General features: G+C 38.9%; 1 protein-coding gene across 2 annotated transcripts in view; it reads right to left on the bottom strand.

Moving 5' to 3' along the window:
• Nucleotides 1-1,498: 1,498 nt before the first annotated feature.
• The window catches only part of EIF4E3 (eukaryotic translation initiation factor 4E family member 3), a 49,442-nt gene continuing 29,888 nt past the window's right edge, over nucleotides 1,499-21,052 (bottom strand). Inside the window, exons 5-8 of one of the 2 annotated variants that reach the window (XM_011947136.1) lie at nucleotides 18,654-18,714; nucleotides 16,090-16,156; nucleotides 12,222-12,377; nucleotides 1,499-6,945 (exon numbers count right to left, since the gene is read on the bottom strand). In XM_011947136.1, the coding sequence (XP_011802526.1) occupies nucleotides 6,899-6,945; nucleotides 12,222-12,377; nucleotides 16,090-16,156; nucleotides 18,654-18,714 (331 nt within the window). In that variant the 3' untranslated portion in view covers nucleotides 1,499-6,898. The remainder of the gene's footprint in view (nucleotides 6,946-12,221; nucleotides 12,378-16,089; nucleotides 16,157-18,653; nucleotides 18,715-21,052) is intronic. The other variant, XM_011947137.1, reaches the window with a different exon arrangement.

Below are 21,052 nucleotides of genomic sequence, written 5' to 3'. Positions count from 1 at the left end.
AGAAAGGAGGAGTAAACTCACTTTACTTGCCGAAACAGGGGACAACTGAATCTCACGGGCAAATTGCAGCACAAAAGAGCAACGAGCGTAACTGACTTATTCTAAAACGAAACCATTCTTAGTAGAGGGTAAAGAAAAAGAATTAAAATAAGCAAGATGTGTTTTCTGAGAGACCCAGATGAGTCCTATTATCAAATGTTTCAACAAGGAAGTGTAAAAATAAAAATAGTTACTCCTCATCAGAATACCAGATAACCTACTAAGCGCCAGACTCCATGCTAGCAGCGTCATACATATTAGAGTTGTTGGACAGAAACTTTTAATACGTGTTGGAATAAACAGGGTTATGCTAATCGCCACACACACTGGGGATCTAATAATGATTAAGTGATGTGGTTGATTAAACTGCATGAAATTTTTAAACTGGAGATGAAAATGACATTTCTATACTATAAGAACCTCAATACAGAACGAGAATTAGTAGCAACAGATTACAAAAGATCTCAAAATAAAGTTCTACAAACTAACACTTAAACAAACCCTGTGAACTACTACCTTAAAAATGAAGAAGCACAAATTCATAGCAACGTAGTCCCAAATTAGAAAATTGCAAGAACAGTCTAAACATTTGCACTAAACACATAAATCACTACCTTTTCAAGTAAGAAAAGTATAGTCTAGTCTTACCTTATTGCTGCAAAAGGCTGGAATAAAAAATACTGACTTATAGAAGCAACTTTCACATGTATCTGAACATCAAACACAACACACAATATAAAATCAAAAATAACTAGAACAGAAAAGTTTTCAGTCTGACCTTAAAAATACTGAGCAAATCACTAGATGAAGCCAGATCAAAAGGAAGGGCATTACACCAGCTTGTAGCCAGATGTGAAAGGGTCCCCAACTGCACAGGGCACAGATGGTATAAAATAGGGGGGTGGGGGCACAAGCAGATCCAAAACATAATCAAACAAACCTGGTTCAACTTACACAGGTAAGACTATTCTAAAGAATTAATAACTTTCAATGCAACTGATAAGATTTTAAATTTGGGACAAATAATGTTAGCTATCTCAAGCTAAAGTATGCTCACTAGTTTAAATTTTGAAATTCTTTTGTATAATCATTGAAAGAAATTCTCCAGGAGAATATATTCGAAGTCATGGTGACTTGTTTTAAATGAATACTGAAAAGATAATGTTAAAACTTAAAAACAAAAACGATGGTTGTAAGCCACATTATCTGATTCAAGTCTGAGAACTTTGGGGAGAATTTAATGTATACCCACAAAATTAATACCTCTATTTGAAAACAGAAACACTGTAAGTTTATTAAAACGTTCAAACTCCTTTAATATTCTCCATTCATCATGTAATGTAAACTGCTAAAATTAAAATTTTCACCTCAAGTCTTCATTAAAAGTTGCTTCTTTGTATGTGAAAAGATGAGAGGTAGCATAAATTTTCTATAGAAAACTCAGAAACACTCAATTTACTTCATGTTCAGTTCTATAATGCAAAGTTGACACTTCAATAAATCCGAAATAAACATCTGTTCCAAAATAAAATTTCAAGAAAAATTATCTGACTTCGATATTAGAAATTGAAATTTTCATAAAGAAATCTTACATTTCACTAAATGAGTTGGTAACTTTTTTCAGGCAGCAACCAAAACAAAAACATTTAACACAGATTCCTTCAATCTCATGATTTCTGAAGGACACAAAAGCATAGAATATCCAAAAGCTATTGTATTGGATATTCTAATAAGGTACACTCAAGACACACATATACAATGGAACTCTAAATTTCAGTAGCAATGATGAACAAAAAAATACTGACTTCGCAATGACTTTTGCTTATCACTCACATCGTTTAGGGAATACTTATTTGATTTTTTTTTGACATTTCTATGTATTAACGGATCTCTCCCGTTTAGTAACAGCTTTGCTAAGCTACGTTTTGAAAGTGACAATTAATTTTAGTGGAAATTCATTCCCAGGCTACTTTGATAAGTCATTTGAACAGTTTTGCGTTATTTTACATGCAATTTTATAGCTCTATAACGTTCATTTAATCTTGTTCAATGATGCTGAACCCCAGATGCCGTAAGACATTATAGAAAAGTAGTTACTGCACATATGGAGTAACTACTTTTCTGAACATTAATTTCTTTTCTCTTAACAGGCTGAAATGGTATTTAGAAAAGAGAAAAACCACCACTCTGTATTAAAGGCTTTATATTATGGACTTCCAGGGATGGGCTCCTATGACTGCTGTGGTCCCAGCCATAAAGTTCTTATTTATGAGCATCATCTACTCAAGTCGCAGTATTAATGGCTTTCTCCAGCCTTTATAAGATTGTTGGTATCATCCATTGGAATCAGGCCACCTGACAGAGCTTAGGGTTGGGAGGCTTTCCTCACTTGTCGTATGTGGTTAGTTGGATAAAATCAGAGGTTCTCCAAGAGTGATCTGAGCCCCATCAGCATTAGAATCACTAGGGTACTTGTTAAATATGCAGATATCCTCCCAGATTTCTAGTGCTGGGGTCAAGAATTGTGCATAATAAGTAAGTATCTGAGTGATTTTGCCGAATGCTAAGGGGTGAGAAGCACTGGTAGATGATCTCAAAGGTCCCTTCCACTCTAAAATTCTAAGAGTCCCTGAGTTTTCTTTTAAAACTGGAATTCATGTCAGCAACATGAAAGAATTTCTAGAACACAAGATAGTGACTTTTGGTCTCAGTGGGTCAATCTAAGTATCATTAGATTTGGATGTATATGTAAAAATAATAGAAAATAAAATCAAAACAGTATAATCTGACATGAAAGGAATCTATTTGGGATTTCTTCTTGAGACAAGTAGAGGGGCAACCCACTTTAATTGCTACACATGACCACAGATTCAAAGGGACTTCTCATTGCCCCTCAGTCCCTATTTTTTTCCATGTCACCCTCTGACTCCTCCCAGCTGTTGAGATCCAGGCTTTTACAATCCTGAGTCACCAAACTCTTGAGTAATTTTAACTGATCTCAATATATTCTTTTCAGAAATAAACAGTTCACAGGCAGTCCTCTACTTTCATTTGTAATGAGTAAAATCTTACAGAAACACACAATGTAGAGAAGGTGAAGGGTAGAATTACATTTTTAAAGGGAACTTCCATATTCAGAGAGCTAAAAAAAAAAAAATATCAACTCCTAATTTTCTCTCTTTGGGCATAATATTTGATGAAATATTTTCCATATCTCCTATATGTAAGTTTATTTTATTCTTTTTCTTCCCAACCACTTATAAGCCCAATGAGAGCCTAGGATTTGAGATATTTTAAGCACATCTGGAGCGATCTAGCTTTGACACATTTTTATTAGGTGCATGAAAGCTAAATGCCTTATTGCCAAGTATCATTTTTACATTTTCTCGTCAAATTTTTATAAAAGCATAGGAGCAAAATGCAGTAGGATCGTAAAAGAATTCCACAAACATAGCTGGATAAATTCTGCTGCTGAGCCAGAACTGTTGGCTGGAAGGCAGCGCCACCATGTGATCGTTCCAAAGGCTGTCAGTTTTGTCTAAAGACACAAGTTGGGATCCTCTAAGAGTTGGGCAACTAACAGCAAAAGCCCACTTCCTGTCATAGGAAGGTTATTTTCAAACTCCAAACCCCAGCACCACTTCTGTCTCTGAGAAGGAGAGGGAGGGAAGGAGGAGCTGTTTACAAAGAAGATGTCTGATTACGGAGTCACATCAGTGGCCAGATTGGATCCGATATTTAGTGCTTGATTAGGGTGGCCAGTGGGCAGGTTATGGCAGATCCTGAGTACTCTCCATTTAAGGACACCTGCACCAGGATACAATTTGCCGACTTCAATGCTCAGCTCTGTGGCTGGCTAGCCCTACGTCTTTAACAGGGGACAAGTTCGGCCAAGGCTCAGTTGGTGGATTGCATGTTATGTCTATAGGACCCAATTATATCTAAAGTTTCTAAGCTATAAAGTCCTGTGCCTGTGTGCGTGGTGTAGACGTGGGCTAAATTCAAGAAGAGGGGTGAGAGAGAGTCAATCTTTAATTTAAAGTTTATTAGAGTTGTGTTTTCCTTTTCATGTTTTTGATTCATAAAGTGTACCATGAATCTAACAGAAATATTATATTAAATGTACATGTTTGCAGTAAATTGTACCCTCATTTAAGAAATGTGGAAAAGCTGGGGGGAAAGAGGAAATCTTAAAACTGAGTTAAGTCAGCAGTTCAGCAAGTGCTTACAAAAGACAGTCAAAATACAGGCAAGTTACTTTAAATGGGCATTATTTGTTCTTACTTTCCCAATGTAGGCAAGTGCCTGTGATATAACAATTTAGGGAATAATGGGAGAATAAAAAGCATATTAGTTTCAATCAGATTTCCTGGCATATATCACAGACCCTAAGGAATTACAAAGACAAAAAAGCAAGCTCTTTGGTTTCTGTATGGTTCCTTGCAGAGTACAACGCTGTACCTGCAAGCACTTGGATGAAAAGACCGGGATTCTACTGAAGTTTGCACTTTCTCCACATCGGCCAAGATGAGTAAACTGCCTTAACACAAAAGTCACATGTCCCACAAAATATTTCCTTCTATTTCAAAAGAGTATTAGCTTCTTTAATCTAAGAAGGTAATGAGAGGTTTTTAAACTGATTAAATCAGCTTAGTTCATATAAAGTCTATTATGACTAAATATTCAATTAAAACAATTTCCAAACCAAAATCTGACAAAATCCTCTCTGAAAGTAATTTAGATGATAGGTTTTTAACATTAGGCAAATTAAATCCTTCTCACAGTTGGTATTTTCTAAAGGGTCAGAAACAGTTGCATAAGTTCACTGGGGCAAAAATCTACTTTGTGTGCTAGTCATGTTCCATGATCATAAACAGAAACTAGAAATACTACCATGAGCCTAACATTCCTATTTATTTTATTTTTACTTCAAAGGCTACATACATGCAAAAGTTGAACATGTCATCACACATGCTTTAAATAAAGTTCAAAAAATAAAAATACTTCAAAATCCATTTACTTATGGAAATATATATGACAATTATAGTGAAGTCAATTAGATCCTTTTTTCTAATCTATCAGAAAAATACTTATATTATAAAAAGAGTTTAATTCATGTCCAGAATAATTTTTTAAAATTCTTGAGTTATAATTTTAAAACAAGTTGAATGTTAGTACAATGTTTGGAGAAACAAGTCCCAGGCTTTTGCTAATGGAATCTGATATTCTCATACTTCATTTTGAAATCACTAAGGAAACTCAAGTTTAGGAAAAAAAAAAGCATTTTAAAAAACCTATGATGATAAGTATTATAGCTGAGGTGGTTACTAACCAAGTGAAGGGCACGACTTCTATAAACAGATCATGTTCAAAGTCCTTTAAAATGTTTGAATGGAGATTTTTATCTACAAACACATAGTGGAGGCTTAAAGTAGCCTCGAGTCTCTCTGCTGGTCAACACTACAAGAGGAATTAAAAATCCCAGGTACAGTGAAGTTCTGAGTGCACTGCCCTTTTGAAAAATGTGTGAGCAGACACTAGCTCCTGTGACTCCACAAACAAGTCGACTGGGGGAAGTGTCTTTGAATGGCCCTGCCTTTTATCAGGCAAAAGCAGCCCAAGGCTTGGCAAAGTCAGGAGAGTGAAATCGGCGTATTCTGAGCAAGTCTCCATGGTCCAGAGGATAACCATTTCCTTCTAATAAAACCAGTATTTCTTTGGTAGCATAATACAATATATATCAACAATCCCAATAACTAATATAAGCTGAATGCACTCAAAGTTCAACTTTGTAAATGTTCACATGCATCCTGGAAATGAGATGTAACTTCCTGCACCTACATGAAAAAGTGTGGGGACAGCTGCTCAGGCTGGAGGACTACTGATGATGAGAAATGACACACAACGTGAGCAGGGAAAGGGATCATTTAACAAAATGTGTTAGCGTTGACTGGGAAAGCCCTAAGTGGGTAAACACACCCAAACTTTGCAAGGAGCTTAATCCAAACAATTAAAATATCACCTTCTCTTTAAATCAGAAACATCAGGTTTCCTATTGGGAGAAATCCCTTGCTACCACTCTAAGCCTTTGGTTGCAAAGGCCAAATTAAAATTCGGGTTAGATATGTTTCTACAAAGGGTCCAAAGACTTAGAGCTTGATTTATATCCTGATACTGAATTGTGATTATAGTTTTCATGTTAGGCAATCCAACTATTATTTTCCTTTTATCACTAAAAAAAAAGTTTTAAAAAGGAAAATTAAAGATTTGAGTGCAGTCAGTGCAAAATCAGATTAAGTATGGTTTTTCTTTTCCCTGGGACAGAAAAAAACAATGCCCAGCTCACAGTACATAGGAATGTGTCACAACACATAATCAGAAGACAGGTTTCTCCACGCTAGTATTCCTCCTTGTACAGTGTGGTATTCAAAAGCAGTATTGTCATGATTATGCATATTCTCATTAACTAGGTACAGCAGAGCTACTTAAAGGGAAACCAATTTCTTGTGCCTCAATGAAAGGGGAGTGTAGAAAACAATAATTAGGCTGAATAAGGGATTTTAAAGGGCACAAAAAAAAATTCAGAGTGAAAAGAACAGAGAATTTAGAAAGCCAAAAAAATGGTTTTTTTTGTTGTTTTTATGTTTTTAAAAAAGCAAGTAATGTGACGGTAGAAACCCACACAATCTCCCCCCACCCCACCTGCCACTTTGAGTCCTAATTGCCCATCTGCAAGGACAGAAACCCACTCTAAATTGACCAGCATCGGCTTCGGCAAGTCTTCTCTTCACTCTCCCTCCTGTTAAGACCGTTTCCAAAACCAATCAGCAAAGGACAAAGAATTCTTTACAGAGTGCAATTAGTGTTTTCCACGTCCACCTTCAAAAGCATGATGCTCTTCATGGGCTAAAGGACAGAAAAAAAACAAAAAAGAAAAAAAGGAAAGAAAACTTTAAGCAAAGGATGGGCCAACCCTCCTCTAGGCATCTCATTCAGCTTCCCCAAATGTTGGCAAGAACTCAAATACCTTATTTTTTATTTATTTATTTTTTTTGCCAGTAACTGTTAGCTAAGGCGTGCATTTCCTGAGAAACGTAATAATGAAAATTAAAACAAGGAATAAACAAGCAATGGGCATGCTGCCTGTTTCTTCTTGCTGTGCCCGGGAGGATGAGTCATCTCAACAAGCCGATGAAGAGAGTATGTTGGGCTGCAAGCAAGTGCCGCAGGGGAAAATGTGCCCCACAAAATGCATTGCGGGGGGTGGGGGGTGGTGCCTGACACAACCCGAGACAGAGCCACTCACAAGCCTATCTTGAACAATAAAGTAAAAATAAAACAAAACAACCACACCGGGGTGACAGCAATTATACCTAGGTGCCCCTGCTCCCTACCTCTCAACACTCTCCATGGGAAATGAAGTTTCACAAAATTGTTAAGTCTTATTTTTCCAAATCATGTTTCCCCCTGCCAATAGATATTCAGCCCTATCATCTGGTTTGCAAAATTACTAATTTTAATTAGGAACTCTAGAATTTTTTTTTTTTTTTTTTTTTTTGAGACAGAGTTCTGCTCTGTAGCCCAGGCTGGAGTGCAGAGGTGCAGTCTCGGCTCACTGCAACCACCTCTGCCTCCCGGGTTCAAGCAATTCTCCTGCCTCAGCCTCCCGAGTAGCCGGCATACAGGTGCATGCCACCACGCCCAGCTAATTTTTGTATTTTTGGTAGAAACGGGGTCTCACCATGTTGGACAGGCTGGTCTCGAACTCCTGACCTCAAGTGAACCACCTGCCTTGGCCTCCCAAAGTACTAGGATTACAGGCGTGAACCACCAGGCCCAGTTGGAATTCAGAAATTGAAAAAAATTATGCTACCAAAAATATTTTCAAACACTTAATGTTGTTTAAAGTAGAAGATGGCACAGGGAAACCTACAAAATACCTAACATTTTCTCTAAGGCAAAAGACTGAGTGTGACAATCTACCTCCTGGATCTGGCTAACCATTACCAGGAAGCAAGGTCTGATAAATGTGGGGTAATTCAGGACTCTGGGTGCTTTGATCCCCAACACGCTACCCACACTAGCAGTGAATGGGGTTCCAGGGAGGCAGATGGGCTGCCCCATTTCACCTTTTAAGCCCCTTCCAATTCTGTTTTTCTTTTTCTTTTTTTTTTTTTTTTTTAAGACAGGGTCTTGCTGCTCTGTCACCCAGGCTGGAGTACAGCAGCATCATGCTACTCGGCTCACTGCAGCCTTGACTTCCCGGGCTCAAGCAATCCTCCCACTTCAGCCTCCTGAGTAGCTGGGATTACAGGTATACGCCACCATGCCCGGCTAAGTTTTGTCTTTTTGACAGAGACGCGGTTTTGCCATGTTGCCCAGGCTGGTCTTGAACTCCTGAGCTCAAGTGATCCACCCGCCTCAGCCACCCAAAGTGCTGGGATTACAGGCATAAACCACTGCACCTGGCCTCTGTGTTTTTCATAAGGACTAAATTTTTCAGACTATTGCTGAAGGGGTGGGTGGAACGAGTCTATTTTCCCTTCAACATCATCTTGGACATTCACCCCAACCTACTCTGCACTTGGATAAAACTTTGGGAGAGACGCACTTTATACTTCCCAGGTCACCTCAGGTTGGCCATATTCCTAAGGGCAGCCTGAAATCTGAACTAACTTAATAGAACATTTCTCACACCTTTAACTTTACAAACATTTCACATTGTGTGTGTGTGTTTTCTTTTTAAGAAAGATATTTAAGGAAGACACCAAAGAAAACATGGTTTGATCTGCAAGGAAATTATACTATACTTCAGGGTCAAATAGAGGTACCATAGAACTATAGTGACCTGGTTTCCAAACAATAAATCCACATATACAGGCTATCCAAAGATCTGTGTTACTTCTAGGTGTGAGGAGCAGTCAGGGGTGGTCATAGTTGCATACTACAATGCTGATGGGTTAAGGAGACAGTAAAACAGAACATTCAGAACTGGAAGTGCCTAGTGAACAGGAGTTCTGTCAGCCTTAGGTTACTTCGCGTAGAAAGGGATTATAGAATTGCTCTAAGCCTGGAGTTGGCAAACTTTTTCAGGAAAAGGAAGAGAATAAATGTTTGTCTTTATGGGCCATATGGTCTCTGTCCCAATTATTATTATTTGTTGTTGTTGTTTTCGAGACGGAGTTTCTCTCTTGTCACCCAGAGTAGACTGCAATGGTGTGATCTTGGTTGACTGCAACCTTCACCTCCTGGGTTCAAGCAATTCTCCTGCCTCAGCCTCCTAAGTAGCTGGGATTACAGGCGCCTGCCACCACACCCGGCTAACTTTTTATATTTTTAGTAGAGATGGGGTTTCGCCATGTTGGCCAGCTTGGTCTTGAACTCCTGACCTCAGATGATCCGCCTGCCTTGGCCTCCCAAAGTGCTGGGATTACAGGCGTGAGCCACCAGGCCTGACCTCTGTCTCAATTATTAACTCTGCCACTGTAGCACTAAAGCAGCTATAGGTAACATGGAAACAAATGAGTATTGCTCTATGCTGATAAAACTTTATTTATGGACACTAAAATTTGTATTCATATAATTTTCATGTTTCACAAAATATACTTTTTCTTTTGATTTTTTCCAACCACTGAAAAATGTAAAAAGCATTCTCAGCTACACCTCTACAGAAACAGAGGAGGGGAGGGGAAGACAGGGGGCAGATTTGGGCTCCAGCTTCCTGCTGTAAACAATTCTCACAGCAGAAAAGACCTTTGTCACTGAACTTGGCAGAATTGGCCAGGGTGGGGCTGGTCACAGAGTGGAGTCTGTGCATTGTGAATTTCTCAGTCAAATAATGTGTATCCATATCAAATATAAGTTATCAATGGCCCAGTGCCCATCTACCCACTAGAGGCCACGACTGAATATGCTTGGGTTCTTTCTACATGGAAAATTTACAGTCACCTGGCTTCTGTAAACTTGGGAACACTTACACTAGGATCCTATTAACTAAACCAGAGTAAAAGCATAAATTGGCCATTTCTAACTTAGCTCACCCTGCTGTGAAAAAGATTTCAGCCCAAACCTCATTTTTCCAAATCACTTCTGCAGCAAGTGGTATATACCCTGCTGAGTAAAGGACTGCCTGCTTTGTTTACAATAAAGAAAACTTTGTTTTTTCAAATTCAGATTTTTTTTTAACGATCTTTGAGTTTTTAAATGTTAATTCATGACCTTAACATACGGATTTCTGCTGAGACCCTTCCTCAGTTGTGTATCACACACTTTGCAATGGTCTCTAACTTTAGGTATCTATTCGATTTAACTGACCAAGTTGCAGTTTTCTTTCCTCTTGTTTGGCTTTTTTCTTTCCCAGAGCCATCACAACAGCTAAGCAGTGAATCATCCTGCCCTTTGTCAATCTTACTTGATTATTGCCATGGCCCTAAAAAGTAACCTAACCACTCTCTGGCCTTATTATGTGATAAAACAGATATCTTACTATCTATGTTGAGCCTGGTGCTAACCAATGTGTTACCTGGAAACTTAATCATAGAACTTTGAAGTAGAAGGAACCTTGGAGATCATCTAAGACCAACCTCCTCGATACTCAGATGAGAAAGTAAAAGAATGAGAAGTTGTGACTTGCTCAAGGTCACACTGGTGAAGCTTGACAAAAATCCAAAGTGCCTGACTTAACGACCCCAAATTGGTGTTCTCCTCTCTAGAGTCAAGTGTGGAGCTGGTTCAAAGGTGGGAAAAAATGTTTTAGCCCCATACGTAAATCCCAATGAAATACACTTCCATCTATAGAGTTTCTGCTAGTCTTGTGAAATAAAAAAAAAGAAAAAACCCTTGATGACCTTTCAATTAGTATCTGGGGTGAAAATACAATTAAAGTATCCCTAAAGAATAAAAATGGCGTCGGCAAATTTGGAACTTCTACACTGCACAGCCAATAAGCAACTTCTGCAGTGACATTTTTCTGTCTCTTTTAAACTTCCATTTAAAATTCAGAATATCTGTAGTGCCAGATCAGTCCCACTGCTTAACATCTAAGTCATTTGGCCTGTAATTATATGATTCCTTACAGGGAGGCCTTGGTGTTAATATCCCCTGCATACTAGGACACTCACAAAACAAAATTTGATTTTTTTATCCTTTTTGGCAAAGAGTTGGAAAAAGTGAAGCAATAATGAACTGTATTTCAGCAATTCTAAGATGCACTCCTCACAACTACCACACGTATATTTGAAGACCTCTGGTACCAATAATGTGTTACAGTTTAATTGGGAGCCTTATATTTTTCTTTTTTAGTAATACTAAAAATAATGGAGCATTTTATCTTCAAGAGCATCTTAGATTCAATGAAATACAGTAGTTAAAAAATGGGTTATTGACTCTAGGAACAGTTTTGGATATAGGAAATTTATCATACATGTGTAGGGCTGTCGTCCTTTTCTCTAACTCTTTGTTAAATGTGTGACCTGCAGTTTGATCTACCAAACGTTGGTTTAATAGCACTAAGATGTTTCATTATGAAAAAGAAGACTTTTTCAAAAGAGCACACAAAAGCAATGAACATGAATCATGATGGAAACAATGGGTCCACACACCTATTCATACTGTTAACATTTCAACACTAGGCGTGAATTCTCTCTCGGTTCTGTGTCACAGTCATTCATAATGAGGAAGTATTAGCATTTCAGTAGAACATTCAATCATGCCTGTGCTCAGAATGCATTTCTTCCACAAATACAGATGTTATACATTATAAATTCCTGTTTATGAAGGGATGATTGAGTATCTACCTGCCAGTTCATATAATGACATTTTTGTTACTGTTGTTTCCAATAGAATGTAATTTTTTTTCTGAGAATTACAAATTTGAGTTCAGGTACAAATTTTTGAAATAACAAACACGGTATTTGTTATTTCCTTTTCTGATCCACGCAGTTAGGCAAGAATAAAATATCATTTTATCTTTTTTTTTTTTTTTTTTGAGACGGAGTATCATTTTAATTTCTGAGACTATGTTTGGTTTTTTTTTTTAAACACTTAAATGTATTTTGTTGAATTCTTTTCTGAATTATCAAATTTCAAGTGAGTCTGCCTTCATCGCATTTGCAAAACAGTTTCTATCTTTAAAAGTATGATAGAGTAAGCTAGAAAGTAATAACTAGAAATGAAGCACTTACGTTTATAAAATACTGCTTTAAAAGTTATGTGGGGCAGAAGTTCATAGATCTTTTCTAAAACAGTCGCTTCACCCACTAAAGAGGCATTTACATTCCAGACTTGGACGACGTCTTCTCGGTCCCGAACACTGACACTAACTCCTATTACTTCATCATCTGAGGGGAAGACAGGAAAAAAAAAAAAAAAAAAAAATGAGTGACACTTTCAAGTCAGTCTGACTGTTTCTAAGAACTTAGTCTTTTTATCTGAAAATTAAGGATAAGATGGAAAAAAGGTAGCACAAGATAACTTGTAAGAAATAATTGTTTCTACGGGGAATCACTGGAGGAAAGCAAGTCAGTGCACAAAAGCTGTAGCAGTCACATCACATTTATCCAGGGACTTAAAGTGTTCCAGCCGAATGCATTTTCCAGATAAGTAATTTACCCTTTTTAACATTAGGAAAGCTTTGTGACTATTTCTTACTCTGTTTTGATGAGACTTTTTCTAAAATGGGTTGCATAATTCCCTGCCCTCTGAAAGCCAAGTGAACTGAAATGAACTTTTCCTTGATGCCTTGCTGTCTTTGTTAAGGAGAGCAAGAACTTCTCCTGACTTCCTGCCAAGCTTTCAGGGACCTTGGAGTGGTCAGCACTATCTGCCCCAACACTAACTGGACCCAGATTGTGCATTCTCTGCTGCTCATCTGCTTTCTGCAGTTTGCTGGTCTGCTCCTTTCCTATGAATTCTTCCTGCTTCCTGATGCCTCCCTCTAGAAATCTTTTCTGGTTTTGGGCATTATATACTGTGGGCTAGTGAGCCAATGACCATCTGTTAGCCCTGTGTATAGAGTGAGAGTAAAATCTTCTGAGTACAGCTCTGCTATTACAGGATCGTCCTTCAGTGAATGAATGTTAAGGCATTTATCTACACTGATTAAGGTGGACTTTTTCAAAAAAACAAAATTCCAGAGTAGGGCTGTCTTGTACACAGTTGAGAACAGCAGATGGACAGTAAGGTGTTACACTGTTTTATCCTCCCTTGCAGCCACTTTGTTTACACAAATTTGCAGCAAAATGAAAAGAATACAAACTTTTGATTCTTGGTTTTCCTTGTTCATGACACAGTAATGCAATACGGTCAGCTCTCTGCTCTTTCATAAACAGCATCAATATGTAATATGTGAGAGATAAGCATTATCAACATAAGAAAATTTTGCTTTAGTTAGTATGCTTTACCTAATTTGCTGGCCTCTGTAAATCTAAATATTCATGCCATCAGTTTTTCCAATTGTCGTCTAGAAGTTAAAACGTTTTAGTATTAGGATATAATTTAAATAAAAACATATCCAATTTACTAAAAGAAATAATTGGCAGTAAAGTAATTCCTTTCTTTTCTCCATTCTTCCCTTCTCTTTCTCCCCCTCTTCCTTCTTTTCCTTTTTAAAATGAATTTGATCCTGGCTAACTGTGTATGACTTGCCACTAAATGAGTCCATTTATATAAACACTCAAAACCAGGGAAAATTAGCCTATAATGTTAGAAGTTAGACTGCAGGTTACCTTTGAAGGAAGGAAAGACAGAAGAGAGGGATCCTGGCGGGCTGGTAATATCCTGCTTATATATCTGGATGCTAGTTACAGTTATATGCTTACTTTGTGAATATTTATCAAACTGTACACATATGACATGTGCACTCTTCTGTATATATGCCACATTTAAACAAAAATGTCAAAAAACATAGTACCTTATCATGGCCATTCACAGAAACTTATTATCCCATGAAGAAAATATTCTTAGATACAGATTCTTTACTTTTTAATTTACACTTTAAAAATAGTCTTGCCAAAGCTCAATGTTATATTTTATATGAAAATAAAAATCATCAACTACAAAGGGAAGCTTTGCGGTTTACCAGTTTCAAGAGTGGCCATGAAGTCACGAGATCACCCTTTTGAGGGAATGTTCATGTTTCCTGTCTTTTGGTGTTGCCAATTTCTACCCTATCGGTCAAAGCGTGACGTAACGGACGGATGCCGAACTGTCAATATTTCAGTTTGGTTTTGCTCTTGGTAACCAGGCATAGTTACTAGCACAGCACTTTCACAAATGGTTCGGTAAAAAAAAGGTGCAACTCTTATCCAAAGGCAGATCCATCAGCAAACATGTAATATTCATAAGTAGAATCAACCAGCAAAACCTTGATTATTTTAGGGTACTGGCAGCATAAGACATTAGAGCTGGGAGGAGCCACTGCTTAAAGATGAGGGGAGTGAGGCCCAGAGAGATTAGTTGACTTGCTAAAAGTGGCATAGCTGGTTAATGGAAGAGCTAATGGTTAATAGCTAATGGTGCTCTCATGTCTCAAGTCAACCACAAAACAATTGGTCTTCTTTATTCAATACTGGCTATTACTACTTAGACTATTTTTCCCTGGTTCTGGAAACAGGAATAATTCATGCAGAAAACTTCCTCTTCCAGGGATTTATGTGTTTATAATTATACACAGGATACATTTTTGGCTGTATATTATCAAGTTGCTAAATACTCCCTATTAAAACAGAAGGAATCTGTACTTACAGACAATTTTATCTTAACCCTGGCCTTTTTTTTTTTTTTTTTTGAAAGAGGGTCTCAATCTGTTACCCAGGCTGCAGTGCAGTAGCGATCACAGCTCATTGCAGCCTCTACCCCTTAGGCTCAAGTGATCCTCCCAGTGCAGCCTCCAAAGATGCTGGGGCTATGGGTGTATGCCACTATGCCCAGCTAATTTTTGCATTTTTTGTAGAAAAGGTCTCTCTATGTTACATAGGGTGGTTTCAAACTCCTGGCCTCGAGTGATCCTTCCATCTTGGCCTCCCAAAGTGCTGGGATTACAGTCATGGGCCACCATGCCCAGCACAGGTTTTGTCTTAAGTGAATAAAAAGTGGTGTAAGTAGTAAGCAAAACAAAAGTGGAATGATAGGAACTGCTCATGAGATGAATCCAAAACATGCCCCGGGACTGGCAAGGCCTACAGGGCTCTCAAACACGGCCCCATCTAAGACATCGGAGGGACAACTCATCATTGTCATTAGCTAAAAAGAAAATCTTAACTGAAAGCTGGGGAGAAAAAATAGTATTCTAAATGTTACTTCAGGAGCATTCAGAAGGTACTACCCCTAAAAGAAAACAAAACTTTAAACAAGCAATTAAATTCTGCTCTCTGAGTGGGTTCATGATAAACACAAAGCAAAACAAAAGCTTTTTGTTTTGCTCTCAGAAATACCCTGAGTATTTGAAAATGGTCTCCAAAGAAAAGCCCTGAAGAACTTCTGTCTTATCCTCCACCGTGAGATCCCTGGACATAAGGGTGAGCATGTTCCCACCTACCATTCTAGCCCTCTTTGAGCAAGGGACGGAGAGAACAAGAGGAAGGGGTTAGGGGTTGAGAGGGACAGAGAGGATTGTGCCTGCCCACCTACAAACTTCACTAGACACCGAAGGCACTTTCCCCTTCTGGAAAAACTGGAAGAGATAAAGGGAACCTACTACCAATTGTGTTAAGGGCCCAGTTAATGTCAGATTTTTCTTTTCTGCCTATTTATTTTGGACAGATGATTACAGATACTATTAAGTTAAGCTAAGAGGGAAAAACATACATGAATATATACATACATATATAAATATAATATGCACATACGTAAATACGTGTATGGACATAGACACACATATCTAACACTAAACACCAAAATCATATGAAAAAAAACTGAGTAACTTTGTAGTTCCAAAATAAACAACTTCAAAACATGTAAAAAGTCAAACACGTGATAACCAACTGCTGCAAGAAACGAGCACAAGCCAGGAGCACAAGAGGCAAGGCCGGCCAGAGCCGTGGGCTGCTTTACCTGCTGCAGCACAGTCTGTGAACTGTTCCCCGATGGTTGCTAACAGCAACTCTTTCCAAACTGTGGACTGATATGGGAAAAAAATAAAAAATCAAAACAAAATACACATATTTTTAGAAAATTATCTTCAGGAGCTAAACAAATTATGTTTTCTTCAACTTCACATGTACTTTCTGTGCCCATATTTGGAGTCCACAGACACCTCCAAAGCCTAGGTGCAAACATTTATCACCGTGGCATATTTTTCATTGGTTTACAAATAACTTTACACAGATACAAGTGAACCAAAGTCTGGTAAAAGCTAATCTCTAGTGAAACCCCTGGTGAAATTCAGAAGAATTTCTAGGCAAAACGCATTCAAATGACTAAAAAATTTCCAATTTCTTTACCTCTCACTGATTCAAAACACAGAAGCTGATTATATGTGGATGCTATTAGTAAAATCTTTCTCTTCAAAATCCTTTCTCTGTTTTTCTTACTACTTATAAGGTACTTCAAAGGTTACACAACTAAAGAACACTTAAGGACACTTCTTGTTTATTTAATACTAGAGTCTTGGGAAATTCCATTCACTTGAGGCAGACTGTTTATGGCAGGCGATAGAACTTTATGTAAGAATATATGTAATTTCCCTGGAAGATTCAGTGCCTGATGTGGTTTGCCTCCTACCAATGAGAAACACTGGAGTTTCTTTCTCCTCATAATCTGCTAGTGGCATCCAATAGACAGCCCGATTATTTCCACTCACATTACTTCCTTTGAAAAGTTCTTGGTCCCATTTATCCTCCTTCCTGTGATTCACAGGCTCCAAATTGCCCCCAAACTAGGTTTGAATCCTGAGAGGCTGCTTGCTATCTGCAAACCAGGTGGGTTAACAACCTCTCTGATCATCAGTTTCTTTAGGTGAACAAGGAAATAATAATAGGTCCGACCTTCCAGGGCTGTTGTGGGTATGAAATTAGTCAACAAATGTGCTCAGAGGGCTTAGTACAATGACTGCAATAAAAGGGCTTAGCATTTAAGATCCATGCCATAAACAGCTGTGTGTTTGCTATATTCCAAGTGCTCAATGCATATTAACTATAATAATAGTGTTTATTATTATGTCCTCACAAGCTTAAAGCAGTCTCGCTGAATCTTTAACCAAGGCCATGGCAGTTAGCCAGGGAACTGAAAAGTGACCTTTCATCCTTTTCTTTTGTCTTTCCTAGTCAGTCCCTTCCGGTCTATGAGTCTCCCACCTAGGAGTCATGACTTCCATTTTCTCTGTCCAGCTACAGTCCTTCAAGCTGTTAGTGATGAAGCTGAGAGCTGGGAGACGCCATTAGGGAAGGGAGACTTCACCCTTCTGCTTTGAATTCAGACAAGGTTGGCCCACAAGACTCCCACTGGTTGATGACGAAAAGTAGGCTAAACTGCCTGGGATGAAGGCATTTGTACAGATATGAAAGAGTTATTATTTGTAACCCAATGCAGCCAAGTGAGCTAACAAGGAGAGGACAAAACTGCCTTTCAGCCGCTTTTCAAGGAATATTGACATCATGATTACTTCTACTAGAGTTCAAAGTCCAGTGTGAGTAAGTAACATGGAAAGGCAAAAAGTGTTCATAATGAAATTTTAAAAACACCTTATATTCCCTCATTCTCTTATATTCTCTGCTCCCCTGATAGTTTTCATTATGTATGCCAAATAACAGGAAAATGCTGGAGCTTCACATCTTGACGAATAGTTTGCACCTTAGACAAATAAATCTGGTCATATCTTTGAGTATGTGCTTATAGGAAAATGACTCCAGCTCAAGCATATGGGTCCCTGGAGACATTTCAGTTCTTTGAGCTTATCCACATGAAAGAAATCATGAAAAGGTGAAACTGGGTAGCATTTCCCCTTTGTCCATTTTCAAAGAAGTCTTTGGTTTCCCAGGGCTTAAGACAACCGATTTTAATGTTCACGTTCATTTCCAGTTAATATGATGAATTAGAGCTCGCTCTGGGAAATCTGGGTTTCTGAGATTTGATCACTGCAAACCAGCATCCCACTAGGTCATCACACCATCCAGGTTCTCATCAGCCCCAGAGGGAGATGGAGCATAGTCTCTCATGAAACCCCAAAGGATGGTGAAATGCCAAGCCTCCCTATTCTCTGTGCCACAGACATTCTCAAAACTGCTTTTGTTCCCCCTGCAGAGGAGGGATGAGCCTTTGGAAGGAAAGATCCTACTTCCGACTTTGTAAAATCATATGCCACATGTTAGTCATGGCTGTCAAAGGAATGACCACCATAAAGACATTCACCCAGCTTTTCTGTGAAGTTCACAGGCATTTACGCCTGCAGACTGCATCATACAGTCACATATTACACCATGTCTATGGAGAAGCACAATTATACACTTTCAAGGTGAGAGTGTAAGGCAGAAAATCAAGGTCAGAACAGAATTTCTCACCCCCAGCCTGTTTGGGGACTGCCAGGTAAACAGGCTGTCTGCAAAGCACAAAATGTTGATGACAGGCAGTCAACAACCCCAAGCCTTGTCGGTTCTAGAAGAGGATCAGAAGGAACCTACCGTGCTGTCCTTGGGGACTTTCATCTTCCATACGCCGCCCTTTGCATTACTCTCCTCTTCCCTGGGCCAAAGACCAACGTTTAAAGTTACACTCAGGACTAAGTGATTCTACATACATTTAGATTAAATATCTCTACATACATTTAGTTTAACAATAGATGACCTTAAAAACAAAATAGTTGGGTATTTTTCTTGTTTTTGTTTTTTATTTTTTATTATGGATACGTAATAGTTGCACCTATTTATGGGGTATATCTGAATTTTTTTTTTTAAAGACTAGGTCTCACTCTGTCACCCAGGCTGGAGTGCAGTGGCATGATCATAGTTCACTGTAGCCTTGAACTCCTGGGCTCAAGCAATCCTCCCCACTCAGCCTCCCAAGCAACTGGGATTACAGGCATGTGCCATCACGCCTGGCTAATTTTCAAAACTTTTTTTTAGAGACGGGGTCTCTCTCACTTTGCTGCTCAGGCTCGTCTTGAACTCCTGGCCTCAAGCAATCCTCCCACCTTTGCCTCCCAAAGTGCTGGGATTACAGGCATGAGCCACCACATCTGGCCTATATGTGATATTTTGATACATGCATACAAGGTATAATGACTGAATAAGGGTATTTAGGATATCTATCCATCACCTCAAGTCTTATCGTTTCCTTGTGTTAGGAACACTCCAATTCCACTCTTAGTTATTTTGAAATACATAACAAATTATTGTTAACTATAGTTACCCTGTTGTGCTCCAAGACCTCATTTATTCTAACTGTATTTTTGTACCCATTAATCATCCTCTCTTTATCACCCCCGCAACTTCCCAGCCTCTGGTAACCATCATTCTACTCTCTTTCTCCATCAGTTCAGGTGTTTGTTTTTGTTTTGTTTTTTGTTTTTTTAGCTCCTACATATGAATGACAGCATGAGATATTTGTCTTTCCATGCCTGGTTTATCTCACTTAATATAATGTTCTCCAATTCCATCCATGTTGTTGCAAATGGCGGAATTTCATTTTTTTGATGGTTGAATACTGTTCCATGGTATACATGTACCATATTTTCTTTAGTCATTCATCTGTTGATGGACACTTAGGCTGATTCCGTATCTTGGCTCTTGTGAATGGCACTGCAATAAACATGGAAGTGTAGATATCTCTTCGACATACTGATTTCCTTTCTTTGGGGTATATATCTGGCAGTGGGACTGCTGGATCATGTGACAATTCTACGTTTAGTCTTTTGAGGAACCTCCATACTGTTCTCCATAGTTGATTGTGCTAGTCTACATTTCCACCAACAGTGTACGAGGGCTCCCCTTTCTCCACACCCTCACCAGCATTGCTGTCTTTTGGATAAAAGCCATTTTAACCGGGGTAAGATTGGGTATTTTTCAATAAACTCTTCCTCAGTCCTTTTGTTGGAAAGAGAAGCAGACGAATACAAAAGGAAGGAGCTAGGGATGGAGAGGCAAGAAAGTGGCATTCAGTGGCTACATGGGCAGGGAAGGTGATAGGACTTGAGATCCTCATCCTCAAAGGGCTGGTGCAGACAGGCTTGCTTGACTCTGGGGATGGACAACGAATACAACTGCTTCATACAAGGGAAGACCCTTACACTTCAAAGTCATGGTCATGACACTGTCTCATGTGATTCTCCTATCAACCATGTATCAAGGCCTCACAGGTATCCCTGTGAAGGACATCCGGTGTGTGTCACTGTTTAATATCTGCTTCCTTTCTGGTAAGAGCATCCCAGTTTCCCTCTAAAGAGCCACCTGCCCCCTACTCTTCTGTGAGATCCACTCAGGCAGGGCTGACTCCACATCCTAGCTTCAAAGATGGGCTTCTGACTCAGGCTAGCCTATGAGAGTACTGCCTCTTCCTACTCTTTGCGATTGGCCAGAAATTGAAAGGGGATCCAAAGTGAGACAATAAGAGCCAGCCCTGGGATTTTATCTGGGCTGCTGAGTACTGACATTAGTAAACTTGCAGGGTGTAAGACCAGAGCATACGAAGGCCACTTTGCCACCTCAGATGGGAGAAAATAAAACCGAAAATTAAACCAATGTAGAATAAAGCAGAATAATTCTGGTGGGGACCATCAGATTCCTGGTGACACTGGAGCCGGATCTGCCAGAAATTACCCCTACCAGTGAACTTTCCAGTCACAGGTTAAAAACATATTCAATTTTTTTTTGCTCAAATTAGGTTTCTGGTGGCTGGGCCTGGTGGCTCATGCCTGTAATCCCATCACTTTGGAAGGCTGAGGCGCACAGATCACTTGAGCCCAGGAGTTCAAGACCAGCCTGGGCAACAAGGTGAAACCCCATCTCTATCCAAAATAAAAAATTAGTTGGGGGTGGTGGCATGCACCTGTAGTCTCAGCTACTTGGGAGGCTGAGGCGGGAGG

The sequence above is a fragment of the Colobus angolensis genome, unplaced genomic scaffold (assembly GCF_000951035.1).
Source record: "Colobus angolensis palliatus isolate OR3802 unplaced genomic scaffold, Cang.pa_1.0 Scaffold26, whole genome shotgun sequence".
NCBI lineage: Eukaryota > Metazoa > Chordata > Mammalia > Primates > Cercopithecidae > Colobus > Colobus angolensis.
Note: the sequence above shows the minus strand (reverse complement) of the source record. Positions and strands in the feature narration are given on the sequence as shown.